This window comes from Semicossyphus pulcher, unplaced genomic scaffold (assembly GCF_022749685.1).
Source record: "Semicossyphus pulcher isolate SPU_LCO1_2020_fin unplaced genomic scaffold, fSemPul1.0.p SCAF_20, whole genome shotgun sequence".
Lineage (NCBI taxonomy): Eukaryota > Metazoa > Chordata > Actinopteri > Labriformes > Labridae > Semicossyphus > Semicossyphus pulcher.
The window spans coordinates 3790444-3815037 of NW_027211694.1; the positions used below are offsets into that span (position 1 = coordinate 3790444).

General features: G+C 41.9%; 1 protein-coding gene across 9 annotated transcripts in view; it reads right to left on the reverse strand.

The window, feature by feature from the left end:
- Positions 1-24594, reverse strand: part of dgki (diacylglycerol kinase, iota) — a 79878-nt gene that overhangs the window by 13558 nt on the left and 41726 nt on the right. For 5 of the 9 annotated variants that reach the window (XM_069670751.1, XM_069670749.1, XM_069670747.1 and 2 more), the window contains exons 3-21: positions 23700-23795; positions 19889-19963; positions 19511-19567; positions 19332-19400; positions 19177-19245; positions 17764-17880; positions 17249-17323; positions 16986-17081; positions 15456-15538; positions 15007-15067; positions 14808-14921; positions 9768-9893; positions 8187-8265; positions 7865-7920; positions 7161-7223; positions 4505-4578; positions 4042-4153; positions 3130-3216; positions 879-991 (exon numbers count right to left, since the gene is read on the reverse strand). In XM_069670751.1, coding sequence (XP_069526852.1) covers positions 879-991; positions 3130-3216; positions 4042-4153; positions 4505-4578; positions 7161-7223; positions 7865-7920; positions 8187-8265; positions 9768-9893; positions 14808-14921; positions 15007-15067; positions 15456-15538; positions 16986-17081; positions 17249-17323; positions 17764-17880; positions 19177-19245; positions 19332-19400; positions 19511-19567; positions 19889-19963; positions 23700-23795 — 1622 coding nt within the window. The remainder of the gene's footprint in view (positions 1-878; positions 992-3129; positions 3217-4041; positions 4154-4504; positions 4579-7160; positions 7224-7864; positions 7921-8186; positions 8266-9767; positions 9894-14807; positions 14922-15006; positions 15068-15455; positions 15539-16985; positions 17082-17248; positions 17324-17763; positions 17881-19176; positions 19246-19331; positions 19401-19510; positions 19568-19888; positions 19964-23699; positions 23796-24594) is intronic. The other 4 variants (XM_069670750.1, XM_069670745.1, XM_069670743.1 and 1 more) reach the window with 2 other exon arrangements.

Below are 24594 nucleotides of genomic sequence, written 5' to 3' on the forward strand. Positions count from 1 at the left end.
GGATGAAAGGAGTAGACAAGGAGAGGAAAGAGGAGAGGAGAAGGAAGGAGGAAGAGAGGAGACGAGAAGAGAAGAATGGAAACAAGCAAGTAAATGGGGAAAAAGGTGATGAGGAGAAAGGAGAGGAGGAAGGAGAAAAACAAGTGAAACAAAAGAGGAGAGACAGACATGAAGGAAGGAGAGGAGAGAAGGTAAATAAATGAAAACAATAAATAATCGATGTTTTGGTAAAAAAGAGGAGGAGGAGGAGGAGGGACAGGAGGAGAGAAGCCCAGAGGTAAGTGGACAAACACTGATAGCACAGAGAACAGCAGCAGTACATGAAGCAGAGACACTACTGTGGTTATTAACCTCTACTGTATCTGCCTGTCTCTGACAATCACATGTTAACTACAGCCTGTAAATAGACCCACATGTAAACACAGATATATACATGAGGAGTTAATAGAGCTACAGGGACGGAGGAGGATTAGTAGCCAGACGATCTCACATAGTAACATTGTTTAACACGGCGGTTTGATCCTGGACACAGATCAATAAACGTCTCCTTTGACTCTCCTCCTCAGCTGACATATAATAGCAGAGGCGAAACCACAGAGTATAACATGTCAGTGTGTCAGTGGAGAAACCCCCGGTGCTTTTATTTTGAAAAATCTGAGTGGACAACAAACAGATCGCTCCTCTGATTGTGGTATTATTTGGCGAGCTGAGCAGAGATGTGGGACATTGAGAGGAGTGAATGTCAGCTCCCACTGAACAGATTGTATGACTCACTCAGTGCAAGCCGGGCTTTTACAACACTGCTGGCCTAGTTCCTCTGTCTCTACGTGAGTGTGTGTGTACCAGTGGGTGTGTGTGTGTGTGTGTAAGTGACTCACTCGTTGAGCAGGGGAACAGAGGTGCGTCTCTTGCTCTTCTGGACCATGTTGGCCTGATTTCGAAGGGAGATGCGGAGAGTGGAGGGAGACAGGCGGCACGGCTCTCCGTCCACCTACACGCACACACACAATCACACAGAGGGATCAATGTTGAAAGCAAATGATTAAACAGAGGCGGAGCGAGGAGAAGGTCAGTTGGATATTTTTAATATCCAGGACTCCACAGCTTTTTCTGTGATCGTTGCAGCGTACAATGCCTGATTTTGAAGATGATTTTTTAGGCTCTTTTGTATCTGACATGTTACACACGTGCTGTGAGCTACACACGCTCCAATAGAGCCATCTATTGGCTGTCTTCTGACGTCACTTCCCGTCAATTTCCATGTCAATATGTCGGATAAAATGTGTAATACTTGAATGAAACTACAGGAAATTACCAAAGAATAGTAATTTCGCACTGCGCGTGCCTATTTTAAGGCTAACCATGTGCCCAAAGAAGAATTTTAAACATTATTTATTTGTTATTTCAGGCGCTACACTTGTCTTTGAGATAAACATTGACTCACATTTGTAACAGAGCCTCTGGTTGGTGGAAAGTTAAAGGCTTCAGGACGTGGCGAACATTTTTCAACATAGATAAATAATCCTTAAAGACTGCTGGATCAGGAAGCTCATGTACGGTCTCAGGCGCCTAAAGAAGTTGGCCCCAAATCCTCAGGGACTTCTACCAAGGCACCACAGAGAGCCTCCTGAAGGCTGCTTCACCACCAGGTACGGCAGCTGCACCAGCATGGACCAGCAAGGCGCTGGAGAGGGTGGTGCGCGGGTGTGAACTGCCCTGCCTAAAGGAACTGTACGCCCAGCGGTGCCTCGGGAAGTCCCTGAGGGTCATCAAGGACTCAACACACCCTCACAACAGCCAGTTCTCCCTGCTGCCCTCAGGTCGGAGGTACAGGTCCCTGAAGGCACCACACCAGCAGACTGAGGGACAGCTTCTTCCACCAGGCCATCAGACTTTTATTGTTATTATTTTATGTTACTGCTTTCTTCTTCTTCTTCTTATTTTCTTATTCTATTGTTAATATTTACCCTTTCTCATCAAAGCGTCCCAGCATAAGAATTTAACACGATTGTACTTGTGTAACCGGCGTGACAATGAACATCTTGAATCTTGAATGAAAGAGAAACAATCAGTGGAGCCTCGTCAGACGGATCAGCTGTCTGCTTCACAGCAAAAAAAACTCCCTCGCATGCAGTGTTCTGGAGATATCAAGGGCACAGTAAATGATACTTTCCGATGTTTATACGACCTATGGCGATCAATGTATGGTGCTGCACACGTCAACGCTTCTGGGGGGAAAGAGGTTAACTGTTCAAATTTCAGGAAAGGTTTGCAACTTCCTGGAGGGACTGCAGCACAGTGCCTCTATGATACAATGTGTTGTAGCTTATGTGGGGAAATAAACATGTTTTAACTTAAGAGAAAGAGAGGGATAAAACGTGATCAAAAAATAGCACAAGTTAAAAGACAAAGATCTCCAGCTGCAGAGCTACAGAGGTTTAATGCTTTCCTTAAAGAAATGTTATTTAAATCTATAGGTGTGATCAAGCGTATCGTCTTATTGCTTAGTTATATGAATATTTAAAGGTCCCTTGTGGACCTCTAGAAGCACTTCAGAGCTGTTTATCATTCGCTTGAGATGCAATAGTAAGAATTAAATACGTATGCATGTAGTAAATGGTGGCTAGTCGAGAGAGTGTTATTTTTAGCCCTGAATGTATCACAGGAGAAATTGTACCAGACAGTACACGAAATTAGCTTTTCCCAGCATAAAATATGTATTAATTTAACTCATTATATATTAATACAGGCTTAAATTGTGGCTCATGACAGGGTGGAGTCAAAGTTTTAAGGGTGACAGCATGAAATATTCATAAATGTATTTAGTCAAAGTGGATGTTTTATGTTGCAGGCTCTGTGGAGAGGGCTCGATGAATCCTGCGCACAAAACAAGAGATTTTCTGTCTGTTGTTCTTGTGTGAAATTTCAATTAGTGTCTCAGTCATCGGGCCAAACAGTCTGAATTGCTACAGTTCAAATAAGCTACAGGTGTTGCTGTGCACACACTTTACACCTGTGTTAACATACTGTATAATATGACCTTTATTCTTATTTATAACCTACATAAAATAATAGAGTAAATGTACTCAATAGAATATCTTTGCAGTGCTGGTGAGTTTGTGCACTCACCTGGACAGGAACGGTCTTGAAGGTAGTGAGGACGACTTCTCTGCACTGGTGCAATCTCTCTCCATGACCTCCGACCTGTAGCGCCGCCTGGTGGACAAAAGACAGAGAGGGACACTCTTGGTTCAGTCCATAGACTGTATAAAAAGATGGATGACATGACAGCTCCCTAAAAGTGAAGCCAAAACATTTCGGGCGCCCCCTGCTGATTGGCTGCAGTATAGGTCACAAAGGACATATAGGTCCTCCATGTTAACAGATGGGACATGAGTCAAACTATAAAGTCAAAATACACGGCCGATAAATTTTTCTCAAACATGGTTTCTGTCATTATAGTTAGTTCTTATCATGCTGATTTACGTCCAAGTGTTCATTTTTCTGACAGGTTTATTTTTAATTAGTTATTTGATGCTGTCAAAATGATGATTGACAGCTCTGTTGACAAATTAGGCTCCTGCAGCCAATCAGTTCCGGGTGAGCAGAGCGGAGGACGATCCGCGAGTAGAAACGTAACATAAACAATCACTACAGTCTTTGAAGTTTCCACACCTGTGAACTTTAACCCCAGACCAACACAGAGAAGTTGTTCTGCTGTTAAACACGCCGGTGAAAGAGATCCTTGCTGTTTTTTCTGTAAGTTAAGTGTGTGTTTGGGTTAGCGGAAGTGGCTACGGCCGCTTCACTCGCCGATCTCTACTGCGCAGACTCTGGCTCCATATGACGTCACCATCGCAAGATGGTAGCGCCTATCGCAGGGGCTATTCTGGCATCAATTACGTACAATGGGAGCAGATGGAGACGCGTTGTCCATCTATATATACATCATTGTCATTGGTTCAGTCATGTAGTTTTCCTTATCACCTCTGCTTTTATTCAGTCTTTAGTTTGTATTCATTATCTCTCTTTGTCTCTCACCAGGGAGGCCATGGTGAAGCCGATGACCTCGATGCAGCCGTCGTCATGCCGCTGCGGCTCAAAGTCCCGGTGGTCGCCTGTGTTTCCCCACGGCATGGTGCCAGCACAGTACCTACACAAACACACACACACACCATCATTTACTTTCTCTGAAGCTTTCTGACAGCAGATTGAAAGACTGAATAATTACAGTTGTCAGGAAAATGTTTATATGTTGTGTAATGCCATCAGTCCAACCTTGATGTTAATTAAAACCTATGGAGGGTTTTATGACACATTATAATTGATGCATGAAGTGAAATGAGTCACCTACTGAGCTGTTCAACTAGTGCCTTGATAATAACATTAATTTGTATCCTGTAAAACCTCCTCTTAACTTATTCTGATGCTCGCTTCCTGATCTTTTCTGTCTTAACTTCAGTTTTAACTCTTTAGTAATAAAAAGCAGCAGAAATCCACCTACCTGGGAATGTTTAGAAACACGATGCACTGAAACTTCAGCTCCTGGATCTTCTGAGTTAAGTCGGTACCATCACACTGAGAAAGACACAGAGAAAATTATGACTCCGACATTCTGAATTTACTGCACAAAACAAACTGTTTGTCCTCTTTGTTCCTTAATTTGCTTTAAGCATGAAGTTTCGCTCTCAGTCGACAGTTTTCACTCCCTGATTCAATATCTTTTTGTAAACTCTGGAAGATACAGGTCAAAGGTCGTGTCAGACCTGCCCACTCAGCTCTCCAGAGGCCCTTGAGGGTTTGTAGCAGCAACAAGGAATGTGAAGAATTACAGTCATGAGGTATTTGTTGAGCGCATATTAGGTTTCACAGACAATCTATTTAATATGGAAGCAGCAAGAATGCAACAGTTGTTGTTTCAAATCAGCAGAACGTGTAATCGTATGTTCAGAGAAATAACATTTTTACTGAAATGACAAATCCAGTGAAAACAACAGAACCAGGACGACTGTCTTCCTCATAACATGAGCTGTCAGTGTGTCCAGAGCGTGATACGTCTTTGTCTTGGTTTCCTTCATTAGAATGGACAAAGGCCTTGACTTTAAGGGGTTAAGACCACAGAAATCATTCTATTGATATGTATTACAGATATGTATTATCATCAAAACATCAAAAGATTTTAGCAGATCCACCAGGGCGGCTTTAAGGTGCCATTCTGCAGAACATCTTTTGCTCAGACCGCTTTTTCGGTGAAAGGAACAAAGTCTTGGAACTTGCTACCTGCAAACGTCACCACTTTTAAGAGAGCAACCAAATCCTGGTTTATTCAGCAACAAACCGGCACTCATGTCTAGCTTTCAAATGTAATGTTTTTGTTTTTTTCAATTATTTATTTATTTATTTTTATCATTTAACAAACATACCCGAACAGGTACACAAATAGTAAACATGAAATAAAATTAAAATATCTAAAGGGAAAAACAAAGACAAAACAATAGAATAGAATAGAGAGATAAAGAGAAAAAAATAAAGAATAAAAAAAACAATAATAGTAAATAATAATAATAATGATAATAGTAATAGTTTCAGTATGGTCATCACAGTAGAAATGTCTGAGAGCACATCTAATCAGGCGAGGTGAATGGTCAGAGGTCCATAATAGGTTCCCATGTTCTCAGGAAGATTTCCCCCTTATTTTTTAAGGTGTAGGTGCGTTTAAATGTAATGTTTTTAATGTGTGCTTAATTGTATCTTGTTGTATTTAATGTATTTTCTTTCTTACTTTTCTGTTACTAACCTCTCGGTTTCTTAAAAGCCCCTCTAGGGACGGGTGTTGCAAACTAGCAGATGCTATAAACACTAAGATACTTGTAATAAAAATAAATAAATTAGTCTGCAGATGAAAATTATGTCAACAAATGCACTATTTTCTCCTGTCTCAGTAACACTTGTTAAGCTACAGCAACCAGCTTGTATAAGAAGCTCCTGAGCTATTTTTAAAAGTGAATTACTTATTCATGACCTGTTTTTCTAGATTTACATCCGATTGCAACAGACAGGATGAGGAGTGAGAAAGTACTGAGAAATAGACTCGGATTGTTTGTTGGTAAAAATAAAGAATATCGGGGCGCTGGTTTAGCTCAGGTGGTAGAGCAGGCAGCCCATATACAGAGGCTATAGGCCGTGACGCAGCGGCTGCAGGCTCGACTCCCGCCCTCGGCCCTTTGCTGCATGTCATCCCCCTCTCTCTCCTCCAAATATTTCCTGTCCCTTCTCAGCTTAAAAATAATCTTAAAAATGAAGAATATTTTCTGATTTATCTTTTCACATTATCAAGAAAAATTACTACACTGTCCTAATTTTAGTGCTGGATTAAAATTTTAACAGGTGCAGTCTGTGGTTCTTAAAGGATGTACGACATAAAATTTTACAATCTAATCTGCCTTATAATAAAATACAACATTTAATTTTAAGCCAAGACGTAAATATTATAAGTCAATGTCAACTAATAAAAAAATGTTAACAAATCTGTTTCCAGTTCCACAAATTCCACGAATATTTTGTGGTTTTGCTCGACGTCTACGATGATAAAAAGAACGTTTTAGGTTTTAAGATCGGGGCGGCTGTGACTCAGTGGTAGAGTCGGTTGTCTTTCAATCAAAAGGTTGGCGGTTTGACAGTCAACATGTCGAAGTGTCCTTGGACAAGGCACTGAACCCCACTGAACCCACTCCTGAAGGTATAGCTAACGGTGTGTGTCTGCGTGTGAACGGTTACAATCGGCCTCTTAGCAGCCTCGTCCATCAGTGTGTGAATGTGAGTGTTAAAGGGCTTTGAGTTAGTGCAGTCCATTTACCATTTTATCCCCCAAAATAGGTTATTTAACAATCTTTTCTTTGGGTTTCCTGAGGACGTTTTCAATACAAACAGCAGAAACAATCATCTAAATGGTCGTTGTTTTTATCCTTGAGCAGAGGTCAGCGGTCAGCAGCAGCGCAGCAGCCGCTGTTAAGTACTCAGTGTCTCGCTGAAGGACACTCCAGCATGGCGGGTGTCACAAGAGCAGCTGAAGGACGGCCTCTTGTAATCACCGGCCGACCTGCTGCCCAGACATGTCGACATGGAAAAACGATACGGGCCGCGAGTGTGTTAACACTCACCACCACTCTGACGTGCTTCGACAAATCCCTGGAGCTTCTCTGGAGGAAATCTGAGAACGCGGCCTGCGAACACACACACACACACACACACACACACACACACACACACACACGAACAGAGAAAGTACATAATTAAACAGAATCATGACATTTCCCTCATTAAAAAAAGATAAATCCCCTACATGCTTCCTTTCCATCTATCCACCCATCTTTTTTATGTCTCTCATCCTTTACTGAACGTCCTAACTGTTAAAAAAAACTTGTTCCAACTAAAGTCATACGAATGCAGAATTAAACGTCAAAATTTGTTATTTTAAACCATGTTATGCAAAGGTTTTTTTATAGCTCACAAGTTGCAGATTTCACCACTGACTCTGTTTATTATTGATCTAAAATAACTAGAAAGTTAGATGATATTTGGCATTGCACGGTGGCAAAATAACACCACTGAAAACTGGATTTAGGCCTAAAAAAATAACTTTTCAAGGATCCCTCAAACATATCAAAACCTCCTCCTTTAGCGGTTAGTAGTTAATATCTTCGCTTGATCCGTCTTCCAGCTCCTCCATCTCCTAAATCTTTGCTTCCTCTCAGACTTCAGTAAAATACTCTACATGTCTCTTATTGGAAGAGACTCCTCTTGCATGTCTTTTCATGTGTGTGTGTGTAAAATGTGAATATGCATAAGTAAGGGGGAAACTCACTCCTGCATAGAACATCTTGTTGCGGAAGCGACTGTTGAACTTCTCCGGGTTTGCCTCTGGAAACACACGATCGCAGAATACATTAAATAAGTTGAAAAGTTTAAGTCGAGTGAGACGGTGAGAAAATCTGACTCCTTCGGCGCATGCATGGATGCGCGTGTGTATCTGAATGAGTCCCTTTTTAATATTTCATTATATTGCGCTCGTCTTTCAGCGGAGTAGGATGCACTAAGAGGAAAAAGGAGGACTTAATGGAATATAAATAGAGCTAATGCAGAGTGAAATGTAAAAAAAAAAGGACATTGAAATAGATTTCACCGACCTCTCGACTCGTGGAACTCCAGGGTGACGTGAGCGTCGAAGCCCAGGCTGAAGTAGTTGTTGAACACATTCAGAGGCAGCTGAGGACGCAGGATAAAAACACTGAAGTGAGTGTTTCTGCATAAATATTACACAATTTATTCACACGGATCACAGTTCACATCTCAACTCTGTTTAACACAGTGCAGCACGGAAGCTTCCAGTTTATTTCATAACATATCTAGTGTCCAAATTTGCACTTTCTGTACACACATAACAACTCTGTAAAACACACACAATCTGTACACCTGATGGACGAATACCGGCTCAGCCACAACCGGAGATACTTCTAATAACAAGTGATCACTTCCTGTTGCTTTAGTTTCATATTAAAAGGTTTCCATTGAATTTTACAATATTCTATATTTGATACACGTCATGTAAACGGCATGTTCCTTTTGGATATCCCGAATAAGGCTTCAGTCTGACTGTAGCATTTTAGCGCTATCACACAAGAGGGAGGGATGTACTTAATATCAGCACGGCTGCAGATGATCACAGCCGTGATGATATTCATTATAACAGCATGACCTCGAGTGTGGTTTTGTTTTATACAACATTTATACAAGCAGCAAGTAGTAGTAAAAAGTAACAGATTACTTTTTGTTCCACCAACTGAACTAGTTCCACAACTTTACTGAAACTGGACTTCTGTTGCCAAGCAACCCAAACATTCTCCTGCACTCTGTGTCGACAGGTGATCACAGATCAGCTGTTTTTTATCATGTACATTTATCTGTTTGTTTTAATTTATTATCAACCAGAGAAGTAAGAGTCTGCTGTGTGATTCAGAGGAACCAGCTTGATTAATGTGCTGTGATGTTGATTAACAGTATTCAGAACACCTGGCTGAGGCGGAGTGATACACAGAGTGAAAAGTCCCAGCGATGTTGTTCTCTATATCAGCACTCATGGGATGCCTCTCGTCCAATCAGATCACTTGGTCGGAACTAACTGTTGTATAATTTCGATAAAGACACGAGAGATATATTTACTGATAATATTTATACTTTAAGACGTTCTTTGGACGCGTCTGTGAGCTGTAAACAAACCAGCCAGCCAACAGTTTGCAAAGCTGGGGCTGTTTAGAGTATGAAAGGCTGCATGCAAATGGGAACATTAATAAAACATTCACTTTCATTGGCAATCTGCAGAGCTTGGTAGGATTATTAGGACTTTCTATTTGAAAGAGGGCAAAAAACTGAATATTTTGTGGCTGTAAATCGAGTCAATGAGGCTTTTATAGAGAGGAAACTACAGGAAGAAGAGTACGTGTCACTGAAGTTAGCAGTGTCAGAGTTAATCACTGCCACTGTTTGAGAACAAGACGGTTTTTTAGAGTTTATTTCTGAGTTTAACAGTTTTAAAATAAGCAGGAAAGAAAAGGAAACAAGAATCTGCTGGTTAGATGAGCTGCAGGAAGTAACTTTTTGAACAAATAAGAGTGTCCAGCTTTTTGTGACTGTGTGAACAGCTTGTCGTCCTTACAAACACACACACATAACCTCTAACAGCAAACTCCAGACTTCGACAGTCCTCTGACCTTCTGTGTGCCCTCCTCCGGCTGCACTGTACTCTTCTCTACGAGAAGGTTCCACCTGTCGAGCTGCACCACGGAGCCGTCCTCCACATGACACAAGACCTTGGACACCGGCTCGTCTGTGTAACCCTGCAGAGGAAGAGAAGACAGATTTAAAGATGATATAATATTTATGTTCATGCAACCACAAGGTCATCTTGTTCTGGATCTTTCACATCAGCACTTGAGTTTCACAGTTATCAGCCTCCGAGTAAGACGGAGTGATACGATCGAAGGATCCAGAACAGCTGCTGCAGTGAGCGGACCTTCAGGTGAGACTGTTTCGTCGACGCACATTTGAAAAATTAAAGCAGTTGTTATAAAAGACGGCAAAACCCCCAAGGTTAAAAAACCAAGTGAAGTAGTTTAATGAAATTTAATCTATAGAGATGACTCTCGCCCAATGACAGCCGGGATTGGCTAGAGCCCCCCAGCGAGCCGGAAGAGGATAAGCGGTATAGATAAGGGATGGATGGAGATGCCTAACTATTCAGGATATTGGATTTTTGCTGATATCAGAAAGGCATATATTTGCACAAAACTATATCTTAGCATAACGATTACAAATGAAGGCTAAGAAGAGAAAGAAAACACGATTGTTGGGACTGTACGGCAGGAAATAAAGACGGGAAAGCAGAGTGACGCTGATAGATGGAGGAACATTTATGTGGAGAGAAGAGATGAAGTCCTCTCGAGCTAAATTATGTCCTCTGTCTGTCTGTCGGCCTCTCTCTCTCCCTCATATACCTGTTTGCCCAACAAACACACAGGTACACACAGAGAGCATGTCATGATTTGCTCTCAATAAGTGGTTATTGTGGCTACTTCACTGACACGATGATCACCTGAAGAACAAAGAGCCTAACACACAAACACACACAGACTCATGCATGTATGAGTGGCTTTTACAGACACTTTACTCCTCCCATCTCATCCAATCATTAATCCACGTCTCCCTCTCCTCCTGTATTCTTCCCTCCATCACATTAGTCATTCCAGCCAGGTCTCACTAATGGACAGTATTTTGTCTTTCATTCATTCTCTCCATCCTCCGTCTCTCTGTCGTCTGCTTTTTATTTTCTGACTCCCCTCCGGACGCGGTCAGGAAATCAGTGCATCAAGGACTACACACACACACACACACACACACACACTCACAAGGACACAGCAATCTGATGATAGTAGCGCTCATCAGCAGGGCCTCCTCTGAGGGGCTAACACACACACACACACACACAGCAGAGCTCACACTCGGACACACAGGACGTCACAGGGACATTCACACTCACACAGAGAGAGAGGAAGGACAGATGAACCGGTGAGTAACACGACTGAGTGTCAGCAAGAGAAGAGAGGGGCGGAAAAGGAAAGACAAGAGAGGGAAGGAAGGAAGGAAGTTTAAGAGGTGGGAAAACAGTGGAAAGGAAGGGAAAAGGAAGAGGAAAAGGTGGGAATTGTGGGAAGGAAAAGAAAGGAAAGAAAAGCAGAACGAAGGAAAGGAAAAGATGAGAGAGCGGAAAAGAATAAGGAAAGGTCATTAAGGACAATAAGTAAGGAAAGAAATGAAAGGGAAGAGGAAAAGGAGAAAAGAGGGGAAAGGAAGGAAATGAGAAGAAGGAAGGAAATGTAAGAGGTAGCAAAGAAGATGAAAGAAAGGGAAAGGAAGAGGAAGGAGGGGAAAGGGTTGTAAGAGTGGGAAGGAAAGGAAACCAGAGAAACCAGATGGTTAAAGGCAAGGAAAGGAAAGGAAGGGAAAGAGAAGGACATTACGCCACTCTCTAATGCAGAAGAGACCGAAGAAAACGAATCAGAATGAAGGGAGGGAAGGAATTGAAAGAAGAGGGAAGAAGAGTAAAGCAAATAAGTACAGATGGAAAAGAAGGAAGAAAAAAGAAACAAGAAAAGAGAGGGCGGAAAAGAAAGGAAAGAAAGTTTAAAGTTAAGGAAGGAGGGAAGTGAAAGGAATGTAGGAAAGAAAAATGAACAGACAAGGAAAGGAGAAGAAGGAGAGGCAAAGTAAAAAAGAAAAAGAGAGACAGAGTGTATATAAACCCTGCAGTCAGAAACAGAGGACAAAAAGGACGCACTAATTACACTAATCACACACGGTAGATATGAATGTTCACAGCATCTCTCTCTCTCTGTATCAGGACGTTATCAGCTCTGTGCTCCTCCAATCCTGCAGAGTCATCCGCGTGTCCTTGCTCCATCATTCAGCACAGAGCATGCAAACACTGCAGCACACATTACAGTAAGAGACGCTGGAATCATTCCCCCTACATTCAATGGGATCTGGTCCCATCAGCGACTCCACATAACATCTCTTCATATAGATTTTAAAGGATTATTTTAATACTGAATGTGTAAAAAAAAGTGTCAAAAAGAGAAAAAGATGAGATCATACGAAGTTCGACTTTGACTCATGCAGCGAGTATTTGCTGTATAATCCTCCCTACAAGCCCACATAACTGCTCTGAAGAAGCCTAATGGAAGAATGTGGGGGCTTGTTAAGGTCTCTTCTTCTATGTTGCAGTTACGCAACGTGTATCTGCGTGTGTGTATCTGTGCGTGTGTGTGTCAAGGGGCAGATTCTTTGTGCTTCAACACTTCACCTGCAAGCGATCTGAAGAGCCTAAAGTGCCTTCCTACAGAGGAACGATGCTTTAGATTTCACTTTTAAAAGGTTCAGCAACCTTCTTCAGACACCTCATGCTTTATAAAGAGAGAAAATAGACTTTCATACTAGTTTGTGATTGTGTCAGCCACGTAGAGTCGATTAGAACCCCTACAACTATCGTATCAGGGTGATCCTAATCTCTACTTTCAGGAGGGTGACAATTTAAAGTGTCATCGTGGACCCTAATCTGTATTTACAGATTCTACATAGAAATGTAGAATTAAAGGCAGGGGCGTGGATTTTAGTGACGGCAAATGTTCTGATTTCTATTTGTACGAGGCTTGTAGTCCAAGTAGTATCAGCAGGCTGCAGCGTAGGCAGGAAAAACAGTCCATTTGAGCAACGTAATCCGCCGTAATGACATCCCGGCTCCCATCAGCAGCTATCTGACGATGATTTAGCTTCTTATTAATCTCTATAAACGGACATCTGCATGCTAACAGCTAACAATCTGTTCTAGATCAAAAATTTCAACTTGAGACAAATCTGCTTGACGCTGTGTCATGAAAGCCGTTCAGCGTTTAGATATCCCGACTTCCTCGAATGCATCAGAAATGATCGATCGGACCTCCGTTCAACAAACGATCATTTTAAAAGCAGTTTTTTTTCTCCTCTTGAGGACGGACCTGACAAAGCTTTACTTTTTACTAATCTGCATCATGATGTTATTTCAGCAAAGGTAAGACCCGTTAATTAAAGTCAATCACAAGAAAAACAGGTTCTTTTTCTGGGAACAATGCAGCACGCCGAAAAGGAAGCCTTGACTGGAGGTCGCCAAGCGTTGGCTACACGCCCGGCATGTTCACCATCATCATCAGACTATAGCCGATGGGATCTCAGGGTTCCCACTCTTTTTATGAAATTATTTTCCAGGACATTTTCCAGGAGTTTTTCCTGACAATACGGGACAACACTTGCTCTCAAATATATCAATTACCGGTAGGCCTAGTACTGACACTTTTAACCCCAGTTTTATTCCTCCTTTTTTTGATGATGCAGGGTTCATGATGAAGTGTCTCAAGCCCCTTTTACACTGCCAGTTCAAGGCGGGATTATTACACCTGTCATGTTCTGTCTGCTGTGTAAAACGCACGGAGGCGCAATGATGGAGCGAAGTCGTTCATTAAGCCTACATCTATCCAAGTTACACCTGAAAGGACATAGCAATGTATTGAAAAAAAAAAAAGATTATAAAATTCAAGTGTCATACTTTTCTATCGTCTTTCAATTGGTTAGAAAGCGTCTAAAGGCGGCGATCTTACACCCCTCGCAGGACTCGATTGTGAATGTGACAGCTCTGGGATCCCTGACCGGAGTTGAGGCGGCAAACTTGTGCTGAGCATGGGGCTGAATTAAATTTAAATTTTCAAGGACAACATAAATTATTTCCAGGATATTTGGTCATTTTAATCAATTTCCAGGTGTTTCCAGGACTGGAAAACTAGTCTCTAAATTTCCAGATTTTCCAGGTTTTCCAGGACGCGTGGGAACTCTGGATCTGAGATTGGATCGATCCAAATGTAAATGAAAGTGTTTCATACCAGCAAAAGTTACATTTTTTGGCTACTAAGATTTAAAGCTGACACATTATCAACATTTAAATTGGGAACATGTTATTATGGTGTCGCTTACTTACACATCCAGGTATTAAGGAAGAAAATTTTAACTCATTTAGTCATGTTTTTGCCTGTATTTTAGTTCTGTTTTTGGTTTCCACCAGCTCCTAAGGAAAACATCTCCCTCCTCAGCTTCTAAGAGCCGTACTTTGTTTACCCTCTTGTCGCTAACTTTGTCAATCTGTTCAACACAACGGCTGTGTCATCTTTACTTGACGTGCTGTGCATTAGAGAGTGGCGTATTGTCAGGGTTTGCCGGATGAGTAATGCAGGAAGGAGAGCACGGCTGTAGACTTCCTGGAATGTGGGAGAGATTTTCTGAAGCTCTCAGGGGTGTCTGAGCGGGATTTCTTTTAACTAGGCATAAATATTCATCCATCTTTGACATAATGCATAAACATATAAGACATTTATTTACATATAAGTTTGTTTAATATTCTTCTCAGCCATAGCCTTGCTTTTTTAGATACTGGATGTGTTATTGCACATATATAAAAGAGTATTAATATTATCTCTATTTTTGTTGGAAGAGCTGTTGTTACTACAATTTTCCAGCTACAATATCCTTCCAGACTTTTGTCGTGTTGTGGATAAATGACCTGAACTGAAAGCCGTTAAACACGACAAAAACAGACACTTGTGAATGAATGAATACAGGGAGGGGAATACGCTACGTCCTGTCGCTCTCAGAAGTCAAGGCCGGTAACTCACCCCGCCCCAGTTGAGCGTCCTGGCGAGGTCATTTCCTGTTCCCAGAGGAAGAACAGCGACCGGAGGCTGGGGGCTCATCTGCAGCTCGTCTAGAGTGGACAGGATCCACCCCACCTACACGGAGACGCACACACACAAAGCATAAGCTGCAGTAATGTTTAGAATATAAGGAATCACCTGTAGCAGAATAGTCTCTTACTGTGCCGTCCCCTCCGCAGGCAAGGATCCTCAGATTTGGCACTTTACGATACAACTCCAACCTGATATTTAACAAAGTGCACAAAGCAGAAAGAGGCCTGGTTGTAGAATTAAAGAGGCTTTCACAGCAGTAAGCTGAGCTGATTGGTGTTGAGTGGGCATAATTGGTGCAAGTTTCATGAAAATTGCTGAAATCATGAGCAGAGTATTTGAATAAAGGAGGATAATGGACGAAATTGAAGTGAGAACATGCAGTATTTTCCCTGCAGCTGTTCATTCTGATAACAATGATGTGATATGAAGATTTAAGTATCATCAGATTGTCGGTGAAAAAATGGTGTTACAATATTTTTTCTAGTTAAAAAAAGCAGAGTAAAGTGTTAGCCAAAGTGAGATGTCACGTTGACTTGTGTGAAGGAGGGTGAAGACCCGACACTGAAGGGTACTCACGCCTCTCGCAGCCCCCCCTGCGACAGGTCAAAGACTTGTCGAGGGTTCAAGATCCACATGAACATCTGTAACACCTTGGCACCCTGCAGAGAGAGGATAGTAGGATAAGAGTTTTACACACCGGAAATTTCAACTCATCAAAAACTACATAACAGCTTAAAATACTCTCATGCGGGGACATTTCTTTTTATTGTGATTACAACAAAGAGATCTCTGTGATTTAAATCCAGCAGCTGCAACTCATGTTATCTGATCAAACTAATCCTGTATGAGCTCACATCTTCCTAATTACACTTTCTGTCCTTGGCAGATTGCAATAACTCCTGCAGTGAGTTGCTGCTGAAAACAGCTCACGGATTTGAATTCAATTAAATCAGCCGCTGACATCCTGCAGAGTCTCCAACAGCCCAGATTTGGATTTATAAAAGACATTTTTTTATTAAAATCTGATCGTGTCATGTCAGAAGATTATGTTGATACCTCTTTAGGAGGATGGTTATTAACATTTTTTGGCAGCACACGTAAAGTGAACATTACTTTACCTGGAATGAAAATTATTTATAGACACACAGAAAGTAGAACTGAATGACTCTCTACATAGAAATGTAAAATCTGTAGGCAGTGACGTGGATTTTTAGTACGGAAAGTGATCGTTTGTAGTCCAAGTAATATTAACCAATCACGTATCAGCAGGCTGCGGTGTAGGCAGGAAAAACAGTCTGTGAGGAGAGCAACATCAGGCGGAACATAATCCACTGTAATGACATCCCAGCTCCCGTCAGCGTCATCTGACGATGACTTAGCTTCTTATTATCTCTATAAAAAGACAACTGCATGCTAACAGCTAACAATCCGTTCTAGATCAAAAATTTGAACTTGAGACCAATTCGCTTAACGCTGTGTCAGAGTTTAGGTTTCCCGACTTCCTCGAATGCAGCAGAAGTCATCGATCCGACCTCCATTCAACAAAGGAGCATTTTAAAAGTAGTTTTTTTTCTCCTCTTGACGACAGACCTCACAAAGCTTCATTTTGACTTGTTACTAATCTGCATCATGATGTTATTCCAGCAAACTTCAGACCCATTAATTAAAGTCAATCACAAGAAACAGGTCATCAACAGATGAACAAGCAGACATATCTGGAGGGGCCAAATTTACTTCACTTTTGATCTGAACACACGGTCGCTTCTCAACTGGACTGTAAACAATGCAGCGCACAGAAAAGGAAGTCTCTCCTGGAAGTCGTTTATCACTACCGCTGGCTAAACCAGACGTCCCTAACATGTTCACCGCTGGTCCCAGTCGTCTGAGATTGTAGTGGACCCTAATAATGTGAGCATACAGAGCCACCAGATCCCTTCACTGTAGAGGTAAGCTTTCAGGGTTTTCCTATAACTTGCTACCCCTCTGTAAGTAAATTCTATGAAGAGTGAAATTACAGCTCACACTGAGTATAAATAATGTTACAGAAACGTTTCTGAGGCTAGCTTAAAGGCATCTCAAACAGACTTGAATGAAACGTTTGCTGACCTGGTTGCCGCCACTCTTTGGATTGACAAAAACCAAGATGGGCTTCATGAGAGGCGAGGGGAGAGGCTTCAACATGAACGGGCGCCATTTAGACTCCTAAAAGCACAACATTTGGAAGCATCAGTATATAAATGAGAATTAGAACAACCTTAAACATCTACAGCATCAGATTTTTACTTGTAGTGGAGTATAAGTACTTATATCTTAAATACTTCCTTCTGTAAACAGCGTGTACTGTCTGTTTCTGTCAGGGTGTTACTTACATCCAGTCCCTTCTTGCTTGTCCTTCGCTTGAAAGATGTCCGCTTTTTTCTCCTCGCAGAGTTCTTAAGTGAGCTCTAGGGTGATGACACACACACACACACACACACACACACACACACACAGAAACATCCACAGAGTTCAACGGTTAGTTCACTGTCACAGTGTCCCTTGTGATGGTAATTAAAAGTGCAATAAAGCATGTGATGTGACTAGGGGATATGGGTGAGCTTGTTTGTATTTGTGTGTGTGTGTGTGTGTGTGTGTGTGTGGGATGACGTCGACACAGACTCAGAGTTCCCTCAGACAGATCAGACATATGTCAGCTCATATCACATCAAAGCGAAACACACACACAGCTTTTGACACACGCCTTCTTTTAGAGTTTAAATTTGGATCCAACAAAGTCTTTCCTCATTACTGTCACAAAACGACAGCGAGAGAACCTCATAAACCAGCAGACTGACTGGTGTGTGTAGGCTGTGATCTGTGTGTGTGCATATATGTGTGTGTACACCTGTGGTTTCCTGACTTTGATGATCCAGGAGGGTGGTACTATGACTCCAGCGTGGGCCCCCAGTGAACACGGCTCTTCAATCTGGTGCAGCATGAAACACGTCACCTTATTGTGGAACTGCAGCGGAGGAAAAAAACACTCATATTTATCAAAGGGACATTTTTACCTGAGCCACAGCTGTCCAAAAGTTTGCCTCTTTAAAAGGTAATTTCACCCCAACTGTATGTTTACTTTTCAGAGTCAGGGTCCTCAGATGATGTCCTATAAGTTTAGCTACACGTATATAAACTATTAGGTAGCTTCAGTTATCAGAAAACCTCATATTTTACGAGGAATTTTGTGTTTTTTTGTGGAAAATTTGAATCTTTAATAATAAAAACTGTCAAATATGTGTAGGGTTAGAAAAAGGACAACATTTCCCTCTGCCTACCTAAAGTACAATAGTTTAGTACGTGTACTAAAGCCACTGCCGCTGTGTATACAGCTCCGGAAAACATCAAGAGACCACTGCAAATAGATCTGCGAGCTTGCCCATTGATTGCCATATTTGGGATTCCTGATGCCTCACTTGCACTAACTTCTATACAAAAGGATGTTATAGAGTACACATCCTTGCTAGCAAGACGTTCTTTATTGCTGCATTGGAAATCTGCTAAATATCCTTTCATCTCCCGGCGGCTTAAACACACCATGTTTTTTCTAAAACTTGAGAAAATTAAATACACGTTGAGAGGATGTACTGACAAGTTTTTTCACAAATGGCAACCCTTTATTTCTTATTTCACAAACTTAGAGGTACTGCCCAATTGAATGTGTGCCTGTTGTTGTTGTACTTTATAATACATAAGTAACCAATATTATGTGTTGGTCAGGATGATTAATTTAATTATTTCCTGCCACACTCTATTCAGAGTGCTCTTTTATTAGACATTTTCATATTTATGTATATACTATGTATATGTATGAATAGGTATGCTGTATGTATGTATGCATATATGTATATATTTAACAAAATGACAACGAAAGATGCAAAAAAAGATGTTTTTCAGAAGAGTTCAGAGATTTGGTATTTGGTGGAATAACCTGGTTTTTAATTTAGCTTTCATGCATCATGGCACGCTCTCCACCAGTCTGTCACAGTGCTGCTGGGTAACGTTACGCTACTCTTGAGCCAAAATATTTGAGCAGCTCGGCTTTGTCTGATGGCTTGTGACATTCACATTCAGGAGGTTTTTAACGGGGTTCACATCAGGATTGACATGTGGAGAGAATTTTGAGCGGCCTCTTAATTTGTCCCGGAGCTGTATATAAATATATGTACATGGCACTGAGCTTAATTTCTTTAGTGAGGTTTGCATGAGACTAAGACTGTTTTCACTCTTAGTGATTTAATGCAGCAGATGAATGACTTACAGCCTGTTTACACCAGGAACAACTGATGGCGATGATTTCTTTACTGTGGAAGAACTTCTGTTGAAAACTCTGCAGAGACAAACGGAGATACGCTGAGGTCAGTCTGCGTGAACTGCGGTCAGCTTTTGTGTGTGCGTGTTTGTGTGTGCACATACCTTTCCACATTGTCTACATTTCCCCTCCTGTCTTCGTCTGTGCACCCAGTGATGTCTTAGTATGTTCTGCTGTCGGAGAGAGAAACACCCGACATGTTCACTCTTCACACACAGAGAATACATGAAATCATTCTTCTTCTCTCACATGTATAAAGTCACACACACGCACACACACTTACATCTCTGAGGCAGCGGGATCCTCCCTCTCTGTACGTCGGCTTGCATCTGAAATTAATCTAGAGAGAGACAAACAGTCCTGTTATTACCAGGATTGCATATATTCAGTATAACCACATGCATTTGGCTCTAGGTGTTGAGTAGATCAGCATAGCTTTAAAGAACTACAAGTGTACAAGTTACCCACAATGCATCTGTGCAATGTATGCTGCCTGCACTTATTTTAGGCCTAAATGTGGTTCAGTAAAATTCGACGCAAACTCAATCCTCAAAAAGGACATATAATATGTTTTAGATATTAAATGCATCTCAGCAATGGTAGTAGATTAAAATGAGAGATTAACCGTGTGTGTTTGTGTGTGTGCGTGTGTGTGTCATACCTTTTCTAGTTGCTCTATGCAGCCGGTGTGAACAACGATCTTACAGGCAGCACATTTCCTCCTGGGGGCCGACTTCTTAAAGGAGGAAACAGACACACAGCACAGAGAGAGAGAGGTTAGATACACAACAAACACAAGCAGCGCAAGACTACACACGTAAAATATGATGTTACACACAGATAAAAGCACACAGATACTTTCACTTAAAGCTTTATCCTCAGCGTTAACAGTACATCAACTCTGCAGGCTTTGAAAGAGGCACCTTGACATTTTAGTTTCAGATGCATTTCTTCAGCAGGCATGAGTCAAATTGAAAAAAGGAACTGTGCTGCCATTTAATTAACAGGTTGTTAACAGTGTCAGTGCTCCTGAAGTAATAGAGCTAACCTGCAGCACCATTAAACAGCACTGCTGCCCACAGACACTGATCTAAGTCTTCTCAAAGAGCACAGATGAATTAAAAACATCCAAGAAGCCTGTTTAAAAGATTAATGACATCCATCCGTTTATCCTGCTCAGGGTCGCAGGGGGGCGGGAGCCAATCCCAGCTGTCATTGGGCGAGAGGCGGGGTTACACCTGGACTGATCTCCAGTCAATCACAGGGCTGACACATCGAGACAGACAACCTTCCACACTCACACCTACAGGGAATTTTAGAGTCACCAGTGAACAAGCATGTGTTTGGACTGTGGGAGGAAGTACCCGGAGGGAACCCACATATGCACAGGGAGAACATGCAGACTCCACACAGAAAAGCCCACTACGTCTGAACCGGGATGTGAACTTAAAATAAATATTTTCTGACATTTTGGTGAAATATATGCAGTCTTTGACTTGTTGAAATTAGTTAGATGAGAAATAATTGATGGCACTCTCATGTCTGTCCCTTAAATATCAAGCTACGCAGGAGACAGCTTAGCTTAGCTTAGCATAAGGACTGGACACAGGGCTAAAACAGCTAGCCTAGCTTTATTCCATCCATCCATCCATCCATTATCTATACCGCTTATCCTGTTCAGGGTCGCAGGGGGCTGGAGCCTATCCCAGCTGTCATTGGGCAAAGGGCGGGGTACACCCTGGACTGGTCGCCAGGCAATCACAGAGCCGACACATAGAGACAGACAACCTTTCCCACCCACACCTATGGGCAATTTAGAGTCACCAATTAACCTTCACAAGGACTGTGGGAGGAAGCCAGAGACGCCGGAGGGAACCCACACATGCACGAGGAGAGCATGCAAACTCTGCATGAAGCAGAGAGGCCCACCTTTCCCAAATCGGGATTTGAACTGGTGACCTTTTAGCTCTGAGGCAACAGCGCTAACCACTGCACCACTGTGCAGCCCAGCTTTGCTCCAAAGGGAACAAAATCCTCCAACCAGCATCTCTAAAGCTCAATATTTATTACTGTTAATATCCAAATAAAAAACAACAAACTGTTAAACAGGAAATACTGTGATGTTTGAACTGGCGAGCTTTGTACACACTGTTAGGTTGATAGTTTAAACAGTGGACTGAGCCAGGCTACCTTTTTACCTCTGTTTACATTCGTTATGCTTCAGTTATTCATCTCACAGTGTGACTGGCAATAAAAATAATAGGCCAGCATTCAGACGCCAAAGTGCTGTTTGCCTTTAATAAATAATTTAGCTCCGCTGCCCAAACAAACTACTTGTGATGTGTAACTATAACATGAGAGCTGATAATGCATGCAGCGGGTTCACTAATGAGTGTCAGTGCTACTCTCACTTAAAAACAAACTGATTCTACTCCTTTAAAGGCGCGACTCTCTGGAGGAGCCCTGCACACTACTGTGAGAATCTATTCAAAGAAGCGACTGAGGTTCTGAAGCCTGAATCTCACATGATTTTCAGTGTTGAGTTTAAATCCTCTGCTGCATCCTTCAGACTGATGACTAAGACTTCATCCGTCATATCTCTGAGAGCGCAGGTAGGAATGTGCTTATTCATGTCGACCCTGACTTGTCAAAGTAATCTCAGATTCCAGCGAGGTCGTTTTGTCCTTTTAAGCAGCCAACAGCGCTGATGGAATATTTATCTAATTAAACATACGACAGGAGGAGATTAAAGTGAATATAAATTCTCTGCAGCTCCGACAGTCTCACCGTGTTCTTATGCACTCGCTGTAATAACATACCGTCAGTGAAAATGTTCAGATGTCTCATTATATCATTGTTAAAGGTTATTTCGCAGCGCTCCGTTCATTTGTGAAGGTGTGTGAATGGAGGGACGTTCGCAACAATACCTGTAATTTAAACACCTTCTGCACAGCTCTGAATAACTGTCCTCACTTCCTGTTTCCTGTACAACTTCTTCTGTTGCTTTAAAGACATGATTCATATGAGAGGGATAGAGAGGCATTCTGGTACCCGACTACATATCGGACTAGAGCAGGACAGTACGTTCCCTTTGTATTACACTTAGACCATCTACGCTGTGCATGAAACATGACTGATCATGTCATTTCTGAACATTTATCTTGTTATTAAATCTCACATATAACCAACCTTTAAAGAGTAAAGCTTCCAGTAAAGAAATATTGAAGAAATTCCAGTTCAGTTTGTTCTTTTCTGTCCGTATTTTGATTAATAAAGACTCGTGAATCAACTGTTGTTAATCTGTTGCTGTACTTAATCTTCTCTATGTAACGCCTGGCCTGCTTCCAGAGTCAGCCTGGTGTTTACGTTGGCCGAACCTGGCTGACCACAGATCAGCTTCATAAGCTATTTAAAAAGCTGGAGACATTAAGCACTACCTGCTGCTGATTCCAAAGTACTTGTTTCTTTTTACGTGAATAGGAATTAAAGTGAAGTCTGCTTTAATCATATTGCTTTCAAATTAAATTCTTGCATTGCAGTAACTTTAGGGAAGAAGCAGCTCTTAAATATTAGATATCTTCCAGTAAATGTCAACAACTTTATAAGCAATGGACAGCTGAAGAGAGACAGGAAATGTGGGGAGGAGAGAGGAGGGATGGGGGATGACATGCAGGAAAGGGCAGAGGACGTGAGTCGAACCTGCAGCCCCTACATGGGGCGCCTGCTCTACCACCTGAGCTAAACCAGCGCCCCTTACCAAAGGATATTTGTGCAACGGTTTGTGTCTTGACCTCTTGTGTCTGTCTCACATTGTTGCTATGGATACAAAATAACATAATAAAACTTAAATCAAATATTAGTAATTGGGTCTAAATCTAATATTTTACAAAATGCACTTCTTTTAATTCTTAAATCCGACACGTTCATCTTTGCTTTTCTCTGTTTGAAGAAGAAAGAAGATATTCTTTGTTAATCCTCAAGGGGAAATTCAATGTTTTCACTCTGCCATTATTATTATTAGAAACATGCTACACACACAAAGGCCCGGAGTACACACATGCACAAAGAGGACTCCACTGACATGCATTAATGGAGAGAGTGACGGGGGCTGCGCATGGACATGCGCCCCGAGCAGTGGGGGACTCGGTGCCTTGCTCAAGCTACCAGTCCCAATTTCCACACTTGAACCGGATACCATCCGAATCCCAAGCCAAGTCCCTCCAGACTGAGCTACTGTCCACCCCAAATGTTCATTCATTGTATTGTTTTTATACCCACATTTGAATTTGCCTCTGCTATAAGTGCACTGCTAACCACCAGCTAGCTGTAACTTAGCTATGCAGCATGGCTCTAGTGTTGGTTCCTTTATATGTTAGCAATTTAGCAGCCAGTGCTTGAAGTAGTTAAAGGTGCTACTCCCTCTCTCTCTCACACGCACACACAGAGTCGTGGTCAGTGTGTACACTACTCACTGCGGTCTTCAGCAGGCAGGTGTCCTCTCCGAGATAACAGAGCTCTCCTGAACAGCTCGTCTCCATCCACAGGTGATCCCCGTTCACCGCGTTCTCCTGCAGAGACACACACCGAGTAATAATGATATAACAACTCACATTATCTCTCATTCAAGATTATTATCGGTCGCATTAAAATGCAACCATATGCGCATAAACACTCGGTGGTGAGAGCGGTCAACGAGTGTGTCAAGCACATAATTGCTGCTGCTGAGTAGGTTGGTAATTTCACAGTGTATGTTAATTCAAGGTGCTAATCAAAACACTACGATTCATGAGCGAACTCACACCTATGTGCACATATTCGTGTGTATGATTACATGCATGTGTGCGTGTGTGTCACCGGGTTCACAGAGCAGCTGTCAGACTGTGACCATGTTTTTTTTATTCAAGGACATCAAACAATCTTCTTGTTGTGTACGCTCTAACACACCTGGGTGTGATGCTTCATGTTCAGAGTTATTTGATTTAACATGTGTGTTGCTATGTCAACAGTGCTCTCTCAAATGAAATAAAAGCACATCTAATCTCATCTTTTTTATTGGGCTAATGCAGTTCAGATGATTTCTGACACAAATGTTATCCTGTAAGTTGCTTCAATTTCGCGACAAGTACAGCATCAAGACTGTCGTCCGTTCAAGTCTTTGCAGGGCCGTGCAGAGGCCTCCTCCTTCTTCCTCTGCTCTGTCAGAGTGGAAAACAGCAAGTCACTCTGGTTGTGTTTCAGTCCATTATTCCAGGATTTAGCCAGTTTCATATTCCGAACATTTCTGCTTGTTGCACCTCAGCCGGTGCCTGGATACCAGCTGCAGGGTCTTCAGCTGGGAGCCATCATTCACTGATCTTTCGCCCCATT